At 38.8% G+C, this 17,401-nt stretch overlaps 1 protein-coding gene across 24 annotated transcripts in view; it reads left to right on the plus strand.

Annotated features, from left to right (window-relative positions):
- nfixa (nuclear factor I/Xa) overlaps positions 1-17,401 on the plus strand; it is a 94,432-nt gene that overhangs the window by 42,803 nt on the left and 34,228 nt on the right. For all 24 annotated transcript variants that reach the window (XM_081361955.1, XM_081361966.1, XM_081361956.1 and 21 more), the window contains one exon: positions 374-905. In XM_081361955.1, coding sequence (XP_081218081.1) covers positions 374-905 — 532 coding nt within the window. The remainder of the gene's footprint in view (positions 1-373; positions 906-17,401) is intronic.

Consider the following 17,401-nt stretch of genomic DNA (forward strand, 5'->3'; position numbering starts at 1 on the left):
ATGTCAGTGTAAAAAAAGAGAAATGCAGATTAGAGGGAAAAAAAGTGTTTTTTTTTTTAATGGAATGTCTACAGTTTTATTACATACTTTGTTAGGAATTCTTGTTAAATCTAAATCAGCGTTGCAGTATTTGTATTTATGTGATGCTTATGACGGATGTTTGTGTGTGTGTGCGTGTGTGTGTGTATGTGTGTGTGTTTGTAATCCTCACAAACACGCACTCATACGTTTCTCGTACCTTCCTTTGGCAGAGCGTCGCTGAGCCAAACCTGCTCTCGTTCGGCTCATGCTCCGTAATTCTAACGTCTTCTCACCTTCCCTCCTCTCCTCTCCCCTGCTTCCCGTCTCTCCCTCCCTCTCTCCATCCCTCCAGGATGAATTCCATCCCTTCATCGAGGCTCTCCTCCCGCACGTGCGGGCTTTCTCCTACACCTGGTTCAACCTGCAGGCCCGCAAGCGCAAGTACTTCAAAAAGCACGAGAAGCGCATGTCCAAGGACGAGGAGCGCGCCGTCAAAGACGAACTCCTGGGCGAGAAGCCCGAGATCAAGCAGAAGTGGGCGTCGCGGCTGCTGGCCAAATTGCGCAAGGACATCAGGCCGGAGTTTCGCGAGGACTTCGTGCTCACCATCACGGGGAAGAAGCAGCCGTGCTGCGTGCTGTCCAACCCCGACCAGAAGGGCAAGATCCGGCGCATCGATTGCCTGCGGCAAGCCGACAAGGTCTGGCGCCTGGACCTGGTGATGGTGATCCTGTTCAAGGGGAGCCCGCTGGAGAGCACGGACGGAGAGAGGCTGGTCAAGTCCCCGCAGTGCTCAAACCACACCCTGTGTGTGCAGCCACACCACATCGGGGTGTCCGTCAAGGAGCTGGACCTGTACCTGGCCTACTTCATCCACATGCCAGGTCAGTGGGTTACGCTGTCTTTCTCTGTCCTGCAGCTACTGATACTTGAACGTGTTTATTTAAGAGGGGTCAGAATGCGGGGTAAGGTGACACCACCCATAATCGTCATCACATCCAGCACACGTATAAACACTTGCTTTGAGCAGCTGTGTTCTGCAGCCAGGGACGAAATTACACTTCAGACTCTGGGTTCCCACGGTCATGGAAAAATCTGGGAGTAGTTGTAGACGGGGAAAAACTCATTTTAAAAATAATGCAAATGTATGTATTGAATTTATAATCTCTCTGGTTATGCTCTGTATGGAAATCCTATCAAACTGCATTTAAATCTCAGACTGATTTTTGTGCTTTTTAGAGACATTTGTACAATAATAAGGTTGTTTAAAATGATTATTTCTACAGATTATTATTACCTGGCTTTCAGAAATGTAAAAAAAAAAATATATATACAAATTAAGTGCTCAACTAGAATAATTCATGGAAATTAAATTGGGAACCCTGCTGAAATATGAATAACTAGTCTAGAATAAATGTAATGCGTTTCTGCCGTTTCTTATTTAATGAATCTCTTTTTTATGTTTTATAGTTTATAATATTTTGACTTCTTTTGTTTTGTGATGGTGCTTAAAATATAAGGTGTATTGGTTGTACCTTTTCAGTTCTTCAGTGCCATCCGGTTTTCTCATTGGCAGTGTGTTTTAGAGCCGTATCATTTTAGAGAGTGTGTGTGTGTGTGTATTCATGGATAAGTTACCAGCACAGTCTCATACACTCATTGCCAAACACTGTTTCTGACACGGCTAACACTCTTTCTGACGCACTCAAGATCGGCCAAACACGCTCAGGCCAAACGGCTCCATAATTCTGTGATTACGAAGCTGAAATTGCTTTCTTGCCTGATAATTCATTTTAATGTTAAAGCACAGCAAACGAACCACACTTTTGTAACAAAATTGTAAAGACCTGGCCTCTTTTCAGTTAAAACCATTACAGCAGCAAATTAACAAAATATTAGCAGCAGAATTGTAAAGCTTTCAGTCTCTCGTTCAGCGTACGCACCGGTTCACTCTGTGCCCAGCAGGGTTGGCCATCGCGCTGCCCGTTCAGAATGTTTGCTTCTGTACTGCGCTCTTATCTTATCAGGCTAATTCCAGTGTGCACTGGTGCTTTTATCAGGCTCCAAATAGCCCCGGCGGAGACTGGCACCCTGCAGGGCAGCCGTGCCGAATCCCGGGGCCCGTGGCATCCCGTGCCAGAGCTCAGGGGGCCTTTCTCAAGATGCACACCGTCTCCATGCGCTGCTCTGGTTGAGGGCGTTTTATAGTTATCATATTCATTTTTATTCTTGATTTAAATGGTGCATTCAATACTGAAACCACAATTTGAAACCTAATTTGAAATAGCCTGACGGTTGAAATCAGGTATTTGTTGTGCGTGCCAAAAAAAAATCTGCATTCTTTGTATTGAATGCTATGGTTCAGCTGTGTATTTAATTTGTTTGTGTTGCTTTGTGTTTATTTTGTCCTTGTGATGGTTTATTCGCGGCACAAACTGTTTGTTTATCATTATTAAATGTGGCCTTCATTGTCACACACTCAAATCGAGGATTCCTCTTTTGTGTCCATAAGAAAGCAAGGAAAGAACAAGAGAAAGGACAGCTTCGGGAGTCGCTACAGTAATTGCTCTAGTTGGCACTATTGCAATGCCTTTGGTGCAGGAGGATGTGTGTGTGTGCGTATGCATGTATGTGTGTGTGCATGACTATGAGTGTGTATGAACTCTGGACACTTTTTTTCTCTCTTGCCATTTTAAAACCGTTCACTTGAAAAGTTTTTGTTCAATACTTCACTAACCTTCACTAACATTTTTTCCTCTTGTTGTTATAGTGATAGGTTGCTGAGAGTTAGACTTTTTTATTTGTTATTAATCACTTACGTCTGCATCGTATGTTAACCTCAGAGTTTGAACCCAGGCCCAAATATTAAACCGCTACCCTATGCTTAACAGGTTTTTGGGATCTTACTCGAAAATGTTCCATACTTCACTAAATGTAGGGGTTTTTTTGTCTTAGAATGAAGTGCGAAATGAATAGTTTATTTAAGACCCTAAGTAATAGTCCAGGTGTATTGGAGGTAAATGTGTTTTAAATGTGTTTCCATTAAGATTGGCGATTATGGGAAAGTCATCCTAATGGAGGGAAGTGGCTTTTGGCTAAAGAGAATATTAATTTTATATCCAGGGTTGTATTGTTAGTGCTGCTAATATATCGTTATTATGAGAATATCATTTAAACTTTTCCCTGCTTCAGCTCACCACACAGGAAATTTGATATTTAACCATTAAAGAGGTGTGAACAATGTGCTTTATGCCATTTCATGTGTTTAACTGCTGCTCTTTAAATGGCCGTTACATTTAGGAGAAATCTTTTCATGAAAATCTGTGTTTGCTAGACTAGAGCATTTGTTTTCTGCATTATTTATTCTACTATATATATATATATACTGTATAATGATTTTTGTATTGTTTTAATTACTTTTATTACTTTTGTATTGTTTTCTTTAAATAATGCTAATAATGATTAGTGATAATAATGACTATTTCCTAATTATTATGAAAACAGATAGTTTTTCTTTGATTTGAAGGCGCTTTCTGAAAGGAACACATGCATAAGAGCCTGCAGTGGTGATTTCTCTCTGTCTGGATGCGGCATTGTGGGAGTGTTTTGTTTGGAAATGAAATGTTTGGAATAGCTGTTAAACAGATTATTTCAGCAGTCGTCATTCACTTCGAGCCAGTGTACATAACGCGTCTCTCTTTCTTTCATCACTTGTTCTGCTTCCAAGTGCCTCCTCTGTCTTTCTTTGTCTCCGTCAATCTTCCTGTCTTCCTGGCTCCTTCTGAAAGTCTGATAGACTGTTGAAATGGAAGGAAAATCCACCTCCTCGGGTCATAGGACAGATTGCACTGGTCAGAGAGATTTTCATGTGTAGAGAATCTCCAAACATAATTTTCCATCATCCTACATTTCTCCTATATTTAGGACTGCACTCGGCTCTGACTCACCTGGGCTTGTTTGGGTTATAATTATATATATATTTTTTTTTTTGCTTAAATATGCCACCGCAGTGCTATTAAGCTTCTGGGATTTCTTGACTATTTTTGTGATTTTCTTTTTTTTTTAAGTCTTCATGCTTGATTCATTCCAGTGGATTTGTTCAAGAAAGACGTGAAGTATAACTTTCTCAGCTCCTTACACACCGGAGACATTTATGGGCTTTTTAAGAGCACAAAGGAAGGATTGTAAAAGTGAAACACATTAACAAACAAACCAGTGTCAGCTCTACTGAATGAGCACCTGCTTTTAAACTCTACAGGAGGGACAGACAGAGAAAGAAAAGTAAAAAAAACTGAAGCTGAAGCTGAGAGTAAAACAAAAAGAGGCAAATGTTTTCTCTTCTCAGTTGCTGGTCTTTCTTTCGTTTTTTTTTGTATTCGTGTCAAGCATGAAATTTGTCTTCAATAGCACTGAGCAATATATTTACAAATAATAAATCTGAGATTCTTTTAGTGATGATATTATAAACAACTGAATATCAATCCTTCCTTATTCTACAAATATGAAGGATCTACAGATTTTCATTAATAGTGTCTCCAATTTATTATTTTGGTAAGTTCTGTTTTTTTTTTTACTTATTTATGCAGTCCTTGCATGCATTTTTTATGCATTAAAATCTTTTAATAAAAATGATGAAGGTAAATAATACTGTTTAACACTTATATTATATATATATATATATATATATATATATATATACACTGTATATATGACTCTGAATATCTATATGTGTACATGTATGTGTGCGTACATATATAATTTGCTCTGAAAAACTATGTTGAGAATGTTTTGGAAATATTTAATTAAAAAAATGTTGTCAGATATGCTGAAAGATGATCAGATATGCTGAAAGATTTTACACAAAAAAAGTAAAAACGTGTTTACGTGTATCTGGAGAGTAAGAGAGAGAGAGTGAGAGAGAGAGAGAGTAATGTGGCCCACTCACAACGACTCTGGTTACGAGTCAGAGAACACAATGCCGAGCTCAGTAACAGCACAGGCCTACTCATTACACACACACACACACACACACACACACACACACACACACACACACACACACACACACACACACACACACACACACACACACACACACACACGACGCAACGGCCATGGAAAGCTGAGCCATAACTCAAATCTATAGGAGTAGAAGTTCTGCATTAGTGCGCTGTTAGATTGAATTCTCATGGAGCTCATTAGATAAAACCTCTTTAGAAAGAGGAGAAAGGGATGATCAAGATTGCCGAGGGGCGAGAGAGAGGGAGACGGAGAAAAGGCGAGGGAACGGGGGCAGCCTCGTCTGCCATTTTTTGGCACCCTGTACGGTGAGCTCTATGTAGAAGGTGCCAGAACCTCATCGCTGCCAACCTCTCTCCCTCTGATCCTTTCTTCCTCTCCCTCTCCCTCTCTTTTCACCCATTCTCTGTGTCTCTCTCGGGGGGCTCAACCCCAGCGTCGCCCCCGTCGTCTTGATATGTCCTCCTATTTTCAGCTCAACAGTTACGTCAATTATTTTTATATACAATTAGATTTGTGTTTTGCATATTTGCATGGACATGTGCGGGGAGGTGGCACTTGTTTGCTTTCTTTTTTTTCTTTTTTTTCTTGATCGACTTTGTAGGACATCGAAGACAGTTTTCAGACATCTCATGAATAGGAATTGAAATCTGGATTCGGATTTCACTGGCTCCTAAACGATTCCTTTAAATATTCTTTTAGTACTTTTGAAGAAAGCCCTCTTTCAATAAAAAAAAAAATTGAATAATTATTAGTTTGAACAAAAAACAGTATAACAGGCTCAGTACAAGACTGAAGGTAACTTGCCGTTCAGTGAGTGAGTCATTTAATTCATTTTGACTGATTCACTGAAAGGAGTCACTGAATCAAACCATGGGTTTGTGAGTACTTTTGACACATTCGTTAAAGATGCACTTAGTAATTCTGTGCTTTTGTTGCAACGTTGTTGATGCAGCATCATGCAAAAGATTTCAGCTGATTACATTATTTTACCTGATTCCATTAAATCATATTTTACTGATTTCAAAAAGCTTTGAAATCACTAATCACAGTAGTAGTTAGCCATGAATAATTTGTTTCATGAATAAAAGTGTCCGGTTACCGAGGTAAAACATGATTTTAAAATGCTGTATTTATCAATCCTCCATGTTATATAAAATGCTTTCATTTGGCCACTGTCTATGACTGAAGTGCAAACGAACATTTAGTACCGTTTTTTTTTAGTAAAACTAATTAAAAAATGACTGGGTGCACCTTTCAATAGAATCGGCTGTTGTAAATCGAATTTCACTGGTGATGCTTTATGTTTGTTCATTTCTCATGAAAAAAAGAAAAAAACAGCACAGGTCTTTCAGAACAATCTGAGCCGTTTCTCAAAGGTCAGTTTCTGTCGGTCTCTCATGGGCTTCGCAGTTCCAGACTTCTCCTCTCCCAGCAGATGCACGAAGGGCACAAAACTCAGCGGCTTGTCTTCCTCAGTGAAAGCCCGAGCCGTCATAAACTAATTTTGCCGGTGTTACTTACCGCATGTGAAAGAGAGAAGGTGTTGTGTTTTTTTGGAGCTCCTAGTAAGGGAAAACGTTTGACAGGCACAACAGAAACACAGCGAATCAATTCTGGCATGCGTTTGTGTGTAAGGGAATAGGCCTGGAAAGCAGTTTGGACACAGATCTAGGCCGCCCGTCTCGGTGAGCGGGAAAGAACGCAGAGAACAAGGGATGAAACCGGAGAGAAAACGGCAAGGAACAGGGGGATGGGATAACAAGGGAAAGAAAAGCTGGTGTGTGTGTGTGCGCGTTTCATAATAAGAGTGTGAAAAATAGGCCTATAAATGAGAGTGTGTAAAGCTTCATGGCTCTCAGCTCCAGAAAGCCCCATTCATCAGACGGGAGCATCTTCCCGCTCTTAAAACAATGAAAGGCAACCCCCCCGTTCTCTCGAAGCAGAGGAGAGTCTGTCGTTTGTTTACAGAGATAACAGGATAAACGAGAGAAAGAGAGAGTGTGAGAAATAAAGTGTGTGTGTTTTTGTGTGCCGAGACAGAGGGCCCCTGTATGCCACCGGATGAAGTGATGGTGGGATAGCGCATGATTAGTATGTTAATAGGCAAATATAAAGTGTTTGTGTGTCTGTGTGTGTTTGCATTAGATCACTATGGGCCTTATACATATGCATCAACATACAGAAGCGTTTTTGTTTGTGCACATGGGTGTGTTGAGCTGTGTGTGTGTGCTTAATTGTGAGTTCACATTGAAGAATCGGTGTGTATTTGCATACGTACATGTTTCGGCATACATAGAGCGCATATATATGTGTGTGTGAGTGTGTTCAGGACTTTGGCACCTGTTGGTCTCTGTGGGGTTCAGATTTCTGATTTTGGTTTCCTCCGTTTGCTACTTTCATCTATTAAAAACTCCATAAAATAGCTTGACAAGACATTTTCTGTCTACTTTGTTCAAAAAGGCTTTAGTAACGTCACAGCCTTTAAATGTGATTTTGACACTTGCTGATTGGTTGTCGGGGAGGGACATTCTCATTCTAGAGAGCATTTGATTGGACAATGCAGTTCAGGATATTCATCAATGGTTTATTTTCCGGTTTATTTACATCAGAGAAAAGATATTGGTTGCAAATTGTTATATCTGTTAATTTTTTTTGTTAAAAATTGTGTCAACTATTAACATGCACAATGTGTAATGATATTCCTCAAACATTCTGGTTAAGGTTTATTAAATTTCGGTCTATTAAAAACCGTTTTCCAATGCAGCTTTAACCCCCCTAACCCCAAATATTAAACTTGCTTTATTGTAGGGATGCACTGATATGAAAATTTTGGCCGATTCCGATAACCGATAATTCTTTAATTTCAAAGCTGTTAACCGATATATTGGCCGATAAATCTAAATCCACATTTTTGTGTAATTTTTGAGAGCCTGATTACAAAAACAAAAGTCTCACCATTAAAAGCCATGACCAAAGCACACAATATTATATCTCATTATAATTTTATGTAGCCTATATGACAGACTTGAGCTGCACTTTACTGTATTTTCCCTTTATCGAAGTGATTCCAATCATATTTCATATTTCTTTGCGAACAGTATTCGTCTGAAGTGTCTCAGCTGGCGGAAATAATACATCATTTATTGGCTTTAATATATTGGCCAGATTTTCCGGGCCGATAACGATAACTCTAAAAATGAACGGCCGATACCGATATGGTGGCTGATATATCGTGCATCCCTACTATATTGATATATGATATGATGTGATATAATACTTTATTCGCATGACAGTATCAATGTTTACAACAATCAACATCCAATAAACATCGACATACACTTTTATTGTCACTTTTGATCAATTTATTGTAGCCTTGCTGGATAAAAGTTTCTTTAAAAACAAAATCTTACTGATTTTCACCATAAAGTCTGTAACAGAGTTTTCTAACACACACACACACAAAAAAAAAAATCTGTGGTGACAGCAGTCCCACACAAACACATGCTCCGCCTCCACAGTCCATTGGCAGTGATGGGATTGGCTCTGATTAAGGCTGGTGTCATGGCAACCAAAAAACCCAACATACCTTGTTGTCTGGGCTCCATTCAGGGGTTCTGTAAGGCCAGCGGCAGTTCACATGGAATCAGTGGCCGAATGTTGGGATAGACATCATTTGTCTCAGATGGGTTTTTAAGGGTAATATCTTAAGTACCACATCAGTCAGAAGGAGAGGGAGAGAGAAATATACATCTACAAATATAGAGAGGAAGGATTTGAGCGTCACACATATTTATGTAGCATGGCTAGTTGCCCAGAGCTGCCTCCTACACGTGAGAAAGAAAAGAGAGCGCGTCCATAATAAGCGACTGTACAGTTCTCTATTTTGAACCGCACCATTCGTCTCGCATGAATATTCAGCTGCATGCATATGATTTGCAATCTTTCTGTCACATTAAAAACCCTGCGGCTATGAAGGAAATATCCATCTGTAGGCCACGTTCAGCCTCAGAGCCAAACTAATACCACCTTACGCTATTCACACCAGCTCTCAGGAACATTTATTTATTCACTTTTGCAACATGTCTCACAGGCACTGGGATGTTTACACTTGTGGACACACACACGCACACACATACACACGCACGCACGCACGCATGCATTGTGCAAACAAAGATAGTGGTTTTGCATGACCGAGTTCAAGGTTTTTATTTGGTTTTCTGTAACTGCAAACAAATTTGAATATCTGCTCTATCCGTTGAAAGCCAAATATTCACGCTGACCAGAAACCTCTCAAATGATTTGTTCAATTTTACAGTTGTATTATCTGCGCCCAATTGTGTGTATGTACAGTAAGTGAAGGAGACTACAGTAATATTTATACAGTGATATTTATTTAGCATAAAACAGTGTTATGTGTCTGTATGCATATAGAAAGATTTGGGTGGTCCCTAAAATGGTGATTTCAGGTATTACTATACTTGTGGAGACGTTTAGTGTAGGCAAAAATCTTACACACACACACACACACACACACACACACACACACACACACACACACACACACACACACACACACACTCACACACACAAGGCCTGTAACAGTGAATGCATGCAGGCGATCTGGTCAGGAAATTTAGCATTACAGTATAAGCATTTGGCTTTAAATGATGCTGAGCAATGTTTAAGCAAGCCACACACACACACACACACACACACACACACACACACACACACACACACACACACACACACACACACACACACACACACACACACACACACAGAGAGAATATTTCACATCTGGCAGGGGGCATGTGTTAGTCTGATTTGCAGAATGCACTGAAATGTTCTGGCTGGCTCTTTATGCTAGCATGTCGCAGGCCTCTCTTCTGCACATGTGTGTTTAGGAAGAACAGACTTATATATTTCACTCTCTGGCCTGTAGCTCATGGCAATATGACTAAAACAATTATATCTTTACAGTAAAAATAGTAATATTGTGAAAAATCATTTCAATTTTCCAACTGTTTTCTATGTGAATATATTGTCAGATGTAATTTATTCCTGTTATCAAAGCTGTATTTTCAGCATCATTACGCCAGTCTTCAGTGTCACATGATCCTTCAGAAATCACTCTAATATGATGATGTTCAAGAAACATTTTGGATTATTATCAATGTTGAAAACAGTTTTGCTACTAAATATTATTTTTATTATTTTATTATTTTCTCTCTCTCTCTCTCTCTCTCTCTCTCTCTCTCTCTCTCTCTCTCTCTCTCTCTCTCTCTCTATATATATATATATATATATATATTCTCTCTCTCTCTCTCTCTATATATATATATATATATATATATATATATATAATTAAAAAACAGGATTTGATGAATGGGAAGATCAAAAGATTTATTTGTTTGAAAGAAAAAATATTTTTAGAGAAATCTTTTTTTAGAGACAATCTTTTTTGTACTCTCACTTTTGAATGCTAATTTATATTCTTTATATATATTTTTTGAAAAAGGTTAGGGACAAAGACAAAAGAAGTATTTTAGACAGCTAAGTAAACGTGTGTGTGTGTGTGTGTGTGTGTGTGTGTGTGTGTGTGTTTGTTTAATCCCAAATTTCACCTCTTGATTCAAAAGACCCATTAGACAACTAAGTAAACGTGTGTGTGTGTGTGTGTGTGTGTGTTTAATCCCAAATTTCACCTCTTGATTCAAAAGATCCGTTAGACAACTAAGTAAACGTGTGTGTGTGTGTGTGTGTGTGTGTGTTTAATCCCAAATTTCACCTCTTGATTCAAAAGAGCCATTAGACAACTAAGTAAACGTGTGTGTGTGTTTAATCCCAAATTTCACCTCTTGATTCAAAAGATCCGTTAGACAAGTAAACGTGTGTGTGTGTGTGTGTGTGTGTGTGTGTTTGTTTAATCCCAAATTTCACCTCTTGATTCAAAAGAGCCATTCCAAGACCAAAGGTGAAATAAATTGATTAAAGCAAGTGAAAGTGTTTAGACACATACAGACAAGTACAAGAGTGATATCTGGATCATGGATCATTACATGCTTTGTGTGTCTGTGTTTTTGACTTCTTGTCTGTGTATGTTTGTGTCTGTGAGTGTATTTGTGTCTGTACTAATTAGGATTAACTGCCTTTTTATCTCCAGCCCTCTTAATCTCTCTCTGTCACCTTCTCTCTAGAGTTTTTTGCCTCTTTGACACACACTCATACAGGTGTGTGTGCAGGGTTTGATGTGTGTGTGATGTCGCCCAAAGGCGTTCTGTGTAAATAGACTTGGGTCATTTAAGGTTGCTATAGTTTATGAGGAGGGTGTGACTTTATTTTGCAAGCTAATAGTGAACTTGTGAGAATGAAACAAAACAAATAAAATATGCAAAATCATTTTAATGGATGTTTTATATATTGTATTGAACTGTTAAAAAAAGCATTGTCATTGTCAAAACATGTCCATTCCTCCAAGTTTACCTTTAAGTATCAACGTTTAAGTGCTTGTTTAGTAAGAGAGTTTTAGAAGCACCAGGAGTTGTAGAACACTGCAAGTTCTAGTACATTATTCTGTGTTGAGTGGAGAATTCTGTCGTGTGAAATCTAGTACGGTTCTAGAATACTGTCATAAATGTTCTTGAACATTAGTTACTGTTCTAGCATATTCATTTGAGGGTTCTAGAACATTATTTTGAGATCTATAGCATGTTTCTTTGAGTGTTCTAGAACATCGAAAGGTATAGCACATTACTCTGAGGGCTCTGGTACTCTGAGGTTTCTAGAACATTAAACCAAGGGTTCTAGAACATTAAACCAAGGGTTCTAGAACATTGAGAGCTGTACAATAGAATGCAACATTGCTCTGAGGCTTCTAGAACATTACTCTGAGAGTTCTAGCTGTGAGTGTTCTAGAACATTATTATGAGAGCCTTAGCATGTTACTTTGTCAGTTCTATAACACTGATATAGTGCTATACAGTATCACATAACATTGCTCGGAGGGTTCTAGATCATTATTTTGTGAGTTCTAGAACATTCCTCTAAGATACCTATAGTAGCACATTATTCTCAGAGTACTACAACATGGTTCTTGTAGTTCTACATTACTCCATGGGTTCTGAGGGTTCTAGATCATTATTTTGTGAGTTCTAGAACATTCCTCTAAGATACCTAGCACATTATTCTGAGAGTTCTAGAGCATGGTTCTGGGAGTTCTACATTACTCCATGCATTCTAGAACACTTTAGAATATGATTGTGAGTTCTAGAGTCAAGTTGATTGTAATATTCTCGGATGGGCTGAGCATTCACTGTGTATGTACTGTAAATGCAGATGTCACCAGAACATGCTGTGTGTGTGCGTGTGTGTGTGTGTGTGCGTGTGTGTGTGTGCGTGTGTGTGTGTGTGTGTGTGTGTGTGTGTGTGTGCGTGCGTGCACATGAGAACCTCAGTATTCTTTAGTAACTATCAGAGCTCAGCAGAGGTGATGGACTTTAATCCAGTGTTTGATCACACACACAGATCTGAGTGAGGAATTCTGAGAGCAGAACACACACACACACACACACACACACACACACACACACACACACACACACACACACACACACACACACACACACACACACACACACACACACACACACACACACACACACACACACACACACACACAGTCCCTCTGAATATTTACAAGTCATGGCTTGACATGGAAGAAAGTCAGACAGAGAAAGAGAGAATTGGAAGATTGAAGGCAACGGTGAGAGAAATCAGAGACCGAATTAAGGGAATGTGACGAACACTAGTGTCAAAGGAAAGTGCTGTGTGTATGTGTGTGTGTGTGTGTGTGTGTGTGTGTGGGTTTTCTAAGGTCACAGTGCAGAATATCACACTGGAATGTGGAATGCTGAAACACTGCCAACACAAGCACATCAACTACACACACACTGTTCTCTCTCTCCACTCCCCCTCTCTTGACTCAGTCATTTGTGTTATGAAAAGTGCTTTAGTATGTGCATTATGTCCAGTCTGAGAGCTCTGTATACGTTATACATTAGACACAGTGTATCAAACACACATACTGGATCAAACCGTGTGTCAGCCACATGCTCACATTGCGAGAACCCAGGAGTGCTCTTCATTTACAATATTTCTCTCTCGGCTGTTTGTTTACTTTGCAGGTAAATCAGATGGCGTGCACACACACACACACACACACACACACACACACATTTGTTTGATGTTCTCCAAGAGCTCTGGAGACTCGCTGTATTTTTTTTCTTCTTCCCAATGGCACAAGCACAAAATTTTGTGGTATAAAAACAGCAGAGAGCGCCTTTAAAAAATAAGGAGAAATGAAGGAAACGGTAAAAAAGTGGCGTCTCCTGCCAAGAAAATGTTCCATGCGCCCTTAATGTTATAGCCAAGGAGGAATACAAGTCAGAAGGCACATTTGCAATCGATTTAGTATTCACAGAGCGAGCTGTGAAGCAGAACGTCTCTGGACAGGTAGGAAAGCTACAAAGGATTAAAGAGAGTCCAAAACTTTGGTGTTTTAAAACAATTTGCTAATACTAAAGTGTGTGTAAGAGTCTTATCTATATTTAGTCTGTATGTCCTTTTTGAGCACTGTATACATGTACACCAGTGCCACAGTTAAACACTGTTAAACACGGTAACAATTTATTAGTTACATGTTACATGTACTTACCATAGTAATAACAGTACATTATGCATAATTACATGCAACCCTAAACCAAACCCTTATCCTACACTAACCCTATAGTATACCTGCACTTTAGTGTATAATTACACTGTAACACGGACACCTTAAAGTGTAACCAAAATATATCTATCTATCTAATCTTCTATATTGTAAAATCAGAGATGTCTTTGATGAATAGAACATTCAAAAGCAGTATTAATTTTATATAGATTTCTTTTAACATAAATGTCTTTGTCACTTTTGATAAATTGAATACATCCTTGCTGAATTAACATTACTGGAAAAAAAATAAATAAAAATCTGGCTGACCCAAAACATCTGAACTTTAGTGTGTTTGTAAAGTAAGCACAGTTTATTTTTCTTATACTGGCTCACACTTCTTCAAGCATTTAACTTTCGGCTGCTGGTGTAAGTATGAATGTGCGGTGGTGACGTGTTCTCTCTGTAAGTTCAGTATGATGAAGATTTTCCATACAGGAGCGTCAGATAGCTCCACATCTGAGAAAACGATTCTTTCCGTGTGCTTTCTCTCTCTTACACTCGCTGTCTTCATGTTTCCGTACCTGTGTGCACGCATATGTGTGTGTGTTCGCTGTAGGCGGTTCTTAACCAGCAGGGGACCGCTGGCACCACAGGGGCTCCTTGTTTGGTCTAAGATTGATTCTTACAGTTCGTATATATATGTTTATGTGTGTGTGTGTGTGTGTGTGTGTGTGTGTGTGTGTGTGAGTGTGTGTGAGAGAGTATGCTATTGCTGCAGAGGATAGTGATTGTGCTTTGGCCTTCCCAGATGAGAGTAATGTATTCCTGCTCAGGAGCTTTGCAGGGTCCAATCAAATCATCGGAGGGGGAGACATCTGAGTGGAAATATAGCGAAGGAAAACCTACAGCCGGTTTATTTCTATATAACACACCGCTTATGTTTTTTTTTTCTGTTTGGAGTAAGAGCTTGAAAAAAACCGGAAGGACGGAAAAAGAAGAGTTATAATGTACAGCGAAGGAAAGAAAGAAACATGCAGCATATAAATAAATAAAACCTGTCTTGTGAAGCACATAATAGACTTAAAGTTTAGTGTCATGTTAAAGTAACTTCGTTAGAGAAATTGTCATTTCTCAACCTGTGTCCACCATTTTAGATTGCCTTTTCCATAAAACTGTTTTTTCAAACTAGGGTTTGTGTGTTGTTAAAATTGTATTAAATTAAATAAATAGATTTTTTTTTTTTTTTTTTTTTTTACGTGTGTCATGTGACCATTAAACAACATCAGAGAAATTTGCCTTGTCAAATTATTGAAATAATAATTTATAATCTCAGCTGTGGTTGCCAGAATAATTCTAAAATACAGTAAACCCTGCTACTAAAACACTCCACACACTGCTACTAAAATCCATGTTGCACCTTTAATGTTAACTGAAAACCACTATAATAATGCAGGTGGTAAAAGAGGAAGCCACACGAAGAATCATGAAGAAGTAGCTTTACCACAAGCTGAATTATACTAGTAAGCAGAAGGTTCACAAAACACCATGGTAACACATGACATTTAAATAATGCTAGAAACATTCAGAAAACAACAAAGATGCAACATAAAACCCAAATGTGCATAGCTGATACACACACATATATATGTGCAAAGAAATTATCTGAACAAAATGCCTTCAAGTGTGAAGTGTCACAGAGGGAATTCTGGGAAATAAATAATTTCATTTGTTCTGTTTTACTTCTAAAAGCTTTACATGAAATAAAAATGACATGGAATGTCCGATGAAACTTACTGTTAATCTATTAACAGTTTTTTCCCATAGTGTTTTAACAGTATTTTACAGTTAAAACTACCCTGATTTTTTATATTTTAGGTTAACGGGGTTTGGCTGACACAAAAAGTTTGGAAATCCCGGCTGTAAAGTATGTAATACTGCTTTAGAATGTAGTTATAAACCAACCTTTTGGTCTAGAGTGATGCCTTGAAATAATGTCTGCGTAGGCTTCTCAATAGGTTCTGGAAAAGAGCCATACTGTAAATAAACAACAAACAGGACAAGTACAACAGACCCGAGTGCGAGTGCGAGGGTCTGTCAGCTTTAATCAGTGTGTGTGTGTGTGTGTGTGTGTCTCAGTGTCACTGATGACTGGCAGTGTCATCCTTCCCAACACAAGATGTCTTTCTCTGGACTGTGCTGTCCACCAATCACACATTTGTGTCATTTGTTTTCATTGCAGCAAATTTCTCACTGTACTCGTCATCTGCGGTGACATCATATGCACAGTAGCAGGAGGGTCAGTCACTTCTCCCTTCACTCTTTGTCTTGCATATTTTGGATTTGGTCAGTGTTTTTTTTTTTTTTTTGAAAATACTTTTTTTTACAGCAAGGATGCATTAAATTGATCAAAAGTGATAATAAAGACATGTTTCAAACACATGCTGTTCTTTTGAACTTTCTATTTATCAAATAAATCCTGAAATATCACAGTTTCCACAAAATATTTTAATATATTTCAAAATATTACTGTTTTTACTGTATTTTTGATCAAATAAATGCAGTCTTGGTGAGAGACTTCTTTCAAAAACATTAAAACCCCATACAGACCCCAAACTTTGCATGCAATATGCATTTGTTAAGCTTCCCATCCTTAAACAGGACCTGTCAAATTAAATGAATGATTTTACTTTGTTTAAAATGGCAAAGAATGTTAAAATGAACTACTTAATTGCATGTTGACATGTTAATTTCACAGAAAAAACATTTTGAGTTTGGTATGCTCCCGTTGGATTCTTCTATCAGTTTACATAAACCACATGATAATTACCTCTAATGTTCTGAGGGGAAAGACTTCTTGCCCTCTAGAGAGTGATATAATTACACAGAGCTGTGTGTAATTAAATACCACGCATCAGTTCATTTCATAAACAAAAGTGTTGATCTCTTCTTACTTCACAGACTATCAGAGCTCTTAAAATGAGATTCTCCTGAGAAGAGGAGTTAATTCTTCATGTGCTTTAAAATAATTCAGTTATCTTTAATCTGAATGCACTATCTAAACCGAGCTTCAGAGGGCAATTCCGGAGGCAGTGCTAGATGTCGGCGCCTTCTTGCCAATTAATAAACAAAATGCAAATATGACTGACTTCACACAGCTGGCCACTTTCTGCTTAATTTCCAGATTGGCTTAAACGCCCTGCTGTTGGATTCCTGCTCTTTCTCTCCCATGTGTTTCCCGTTTAACCGACTACCATATTCATTAGGATGCATTATGATATTTCTCCCATTTTGACTCTACGATGCAGTCTCAGTAAGAAGTCAAGTCATTTTGGTTTCCTCACTGAAAGTGTAATGCTCAAAGTAGAAAGCAAGAGTTGGAGCGTGTGTTTTTGGCCCTGGATTCCCGACCCCAGTCTGTGGATTATGCAGTGCTGTGCTGTGTTAGTGTGAAAGTAATCCCTGCTCTTGTTTGAGGAGTGTTTCCTTGGGGGCTACTGAAGCATGTCATGGGGTCAGAGGTTAATACAACTGCACGTGTGAGGGTCATGCAGACGTGTTAACAATTACAAGCCGAAGGTCAAAGGTTAAAATAGCTGTTCGGCATGGCAGCTGTGTGTGTGTGTGTGCGCGCGCATTCACAATAGG

The sequence above is a fragment of the Scardinius erythrophthalmus genome (assembly GCF_964197995.2).
Source record: "Scardinius erythrophthalmus genome assembly, chromosome: 3".
Taxonomy (NCBI): Eukaryota; Metazoa; Chordata; class Actinopteri; order Cypriniformes; family Leuciscidae; genus Scardinius; species Scardinius erythrophthalmus.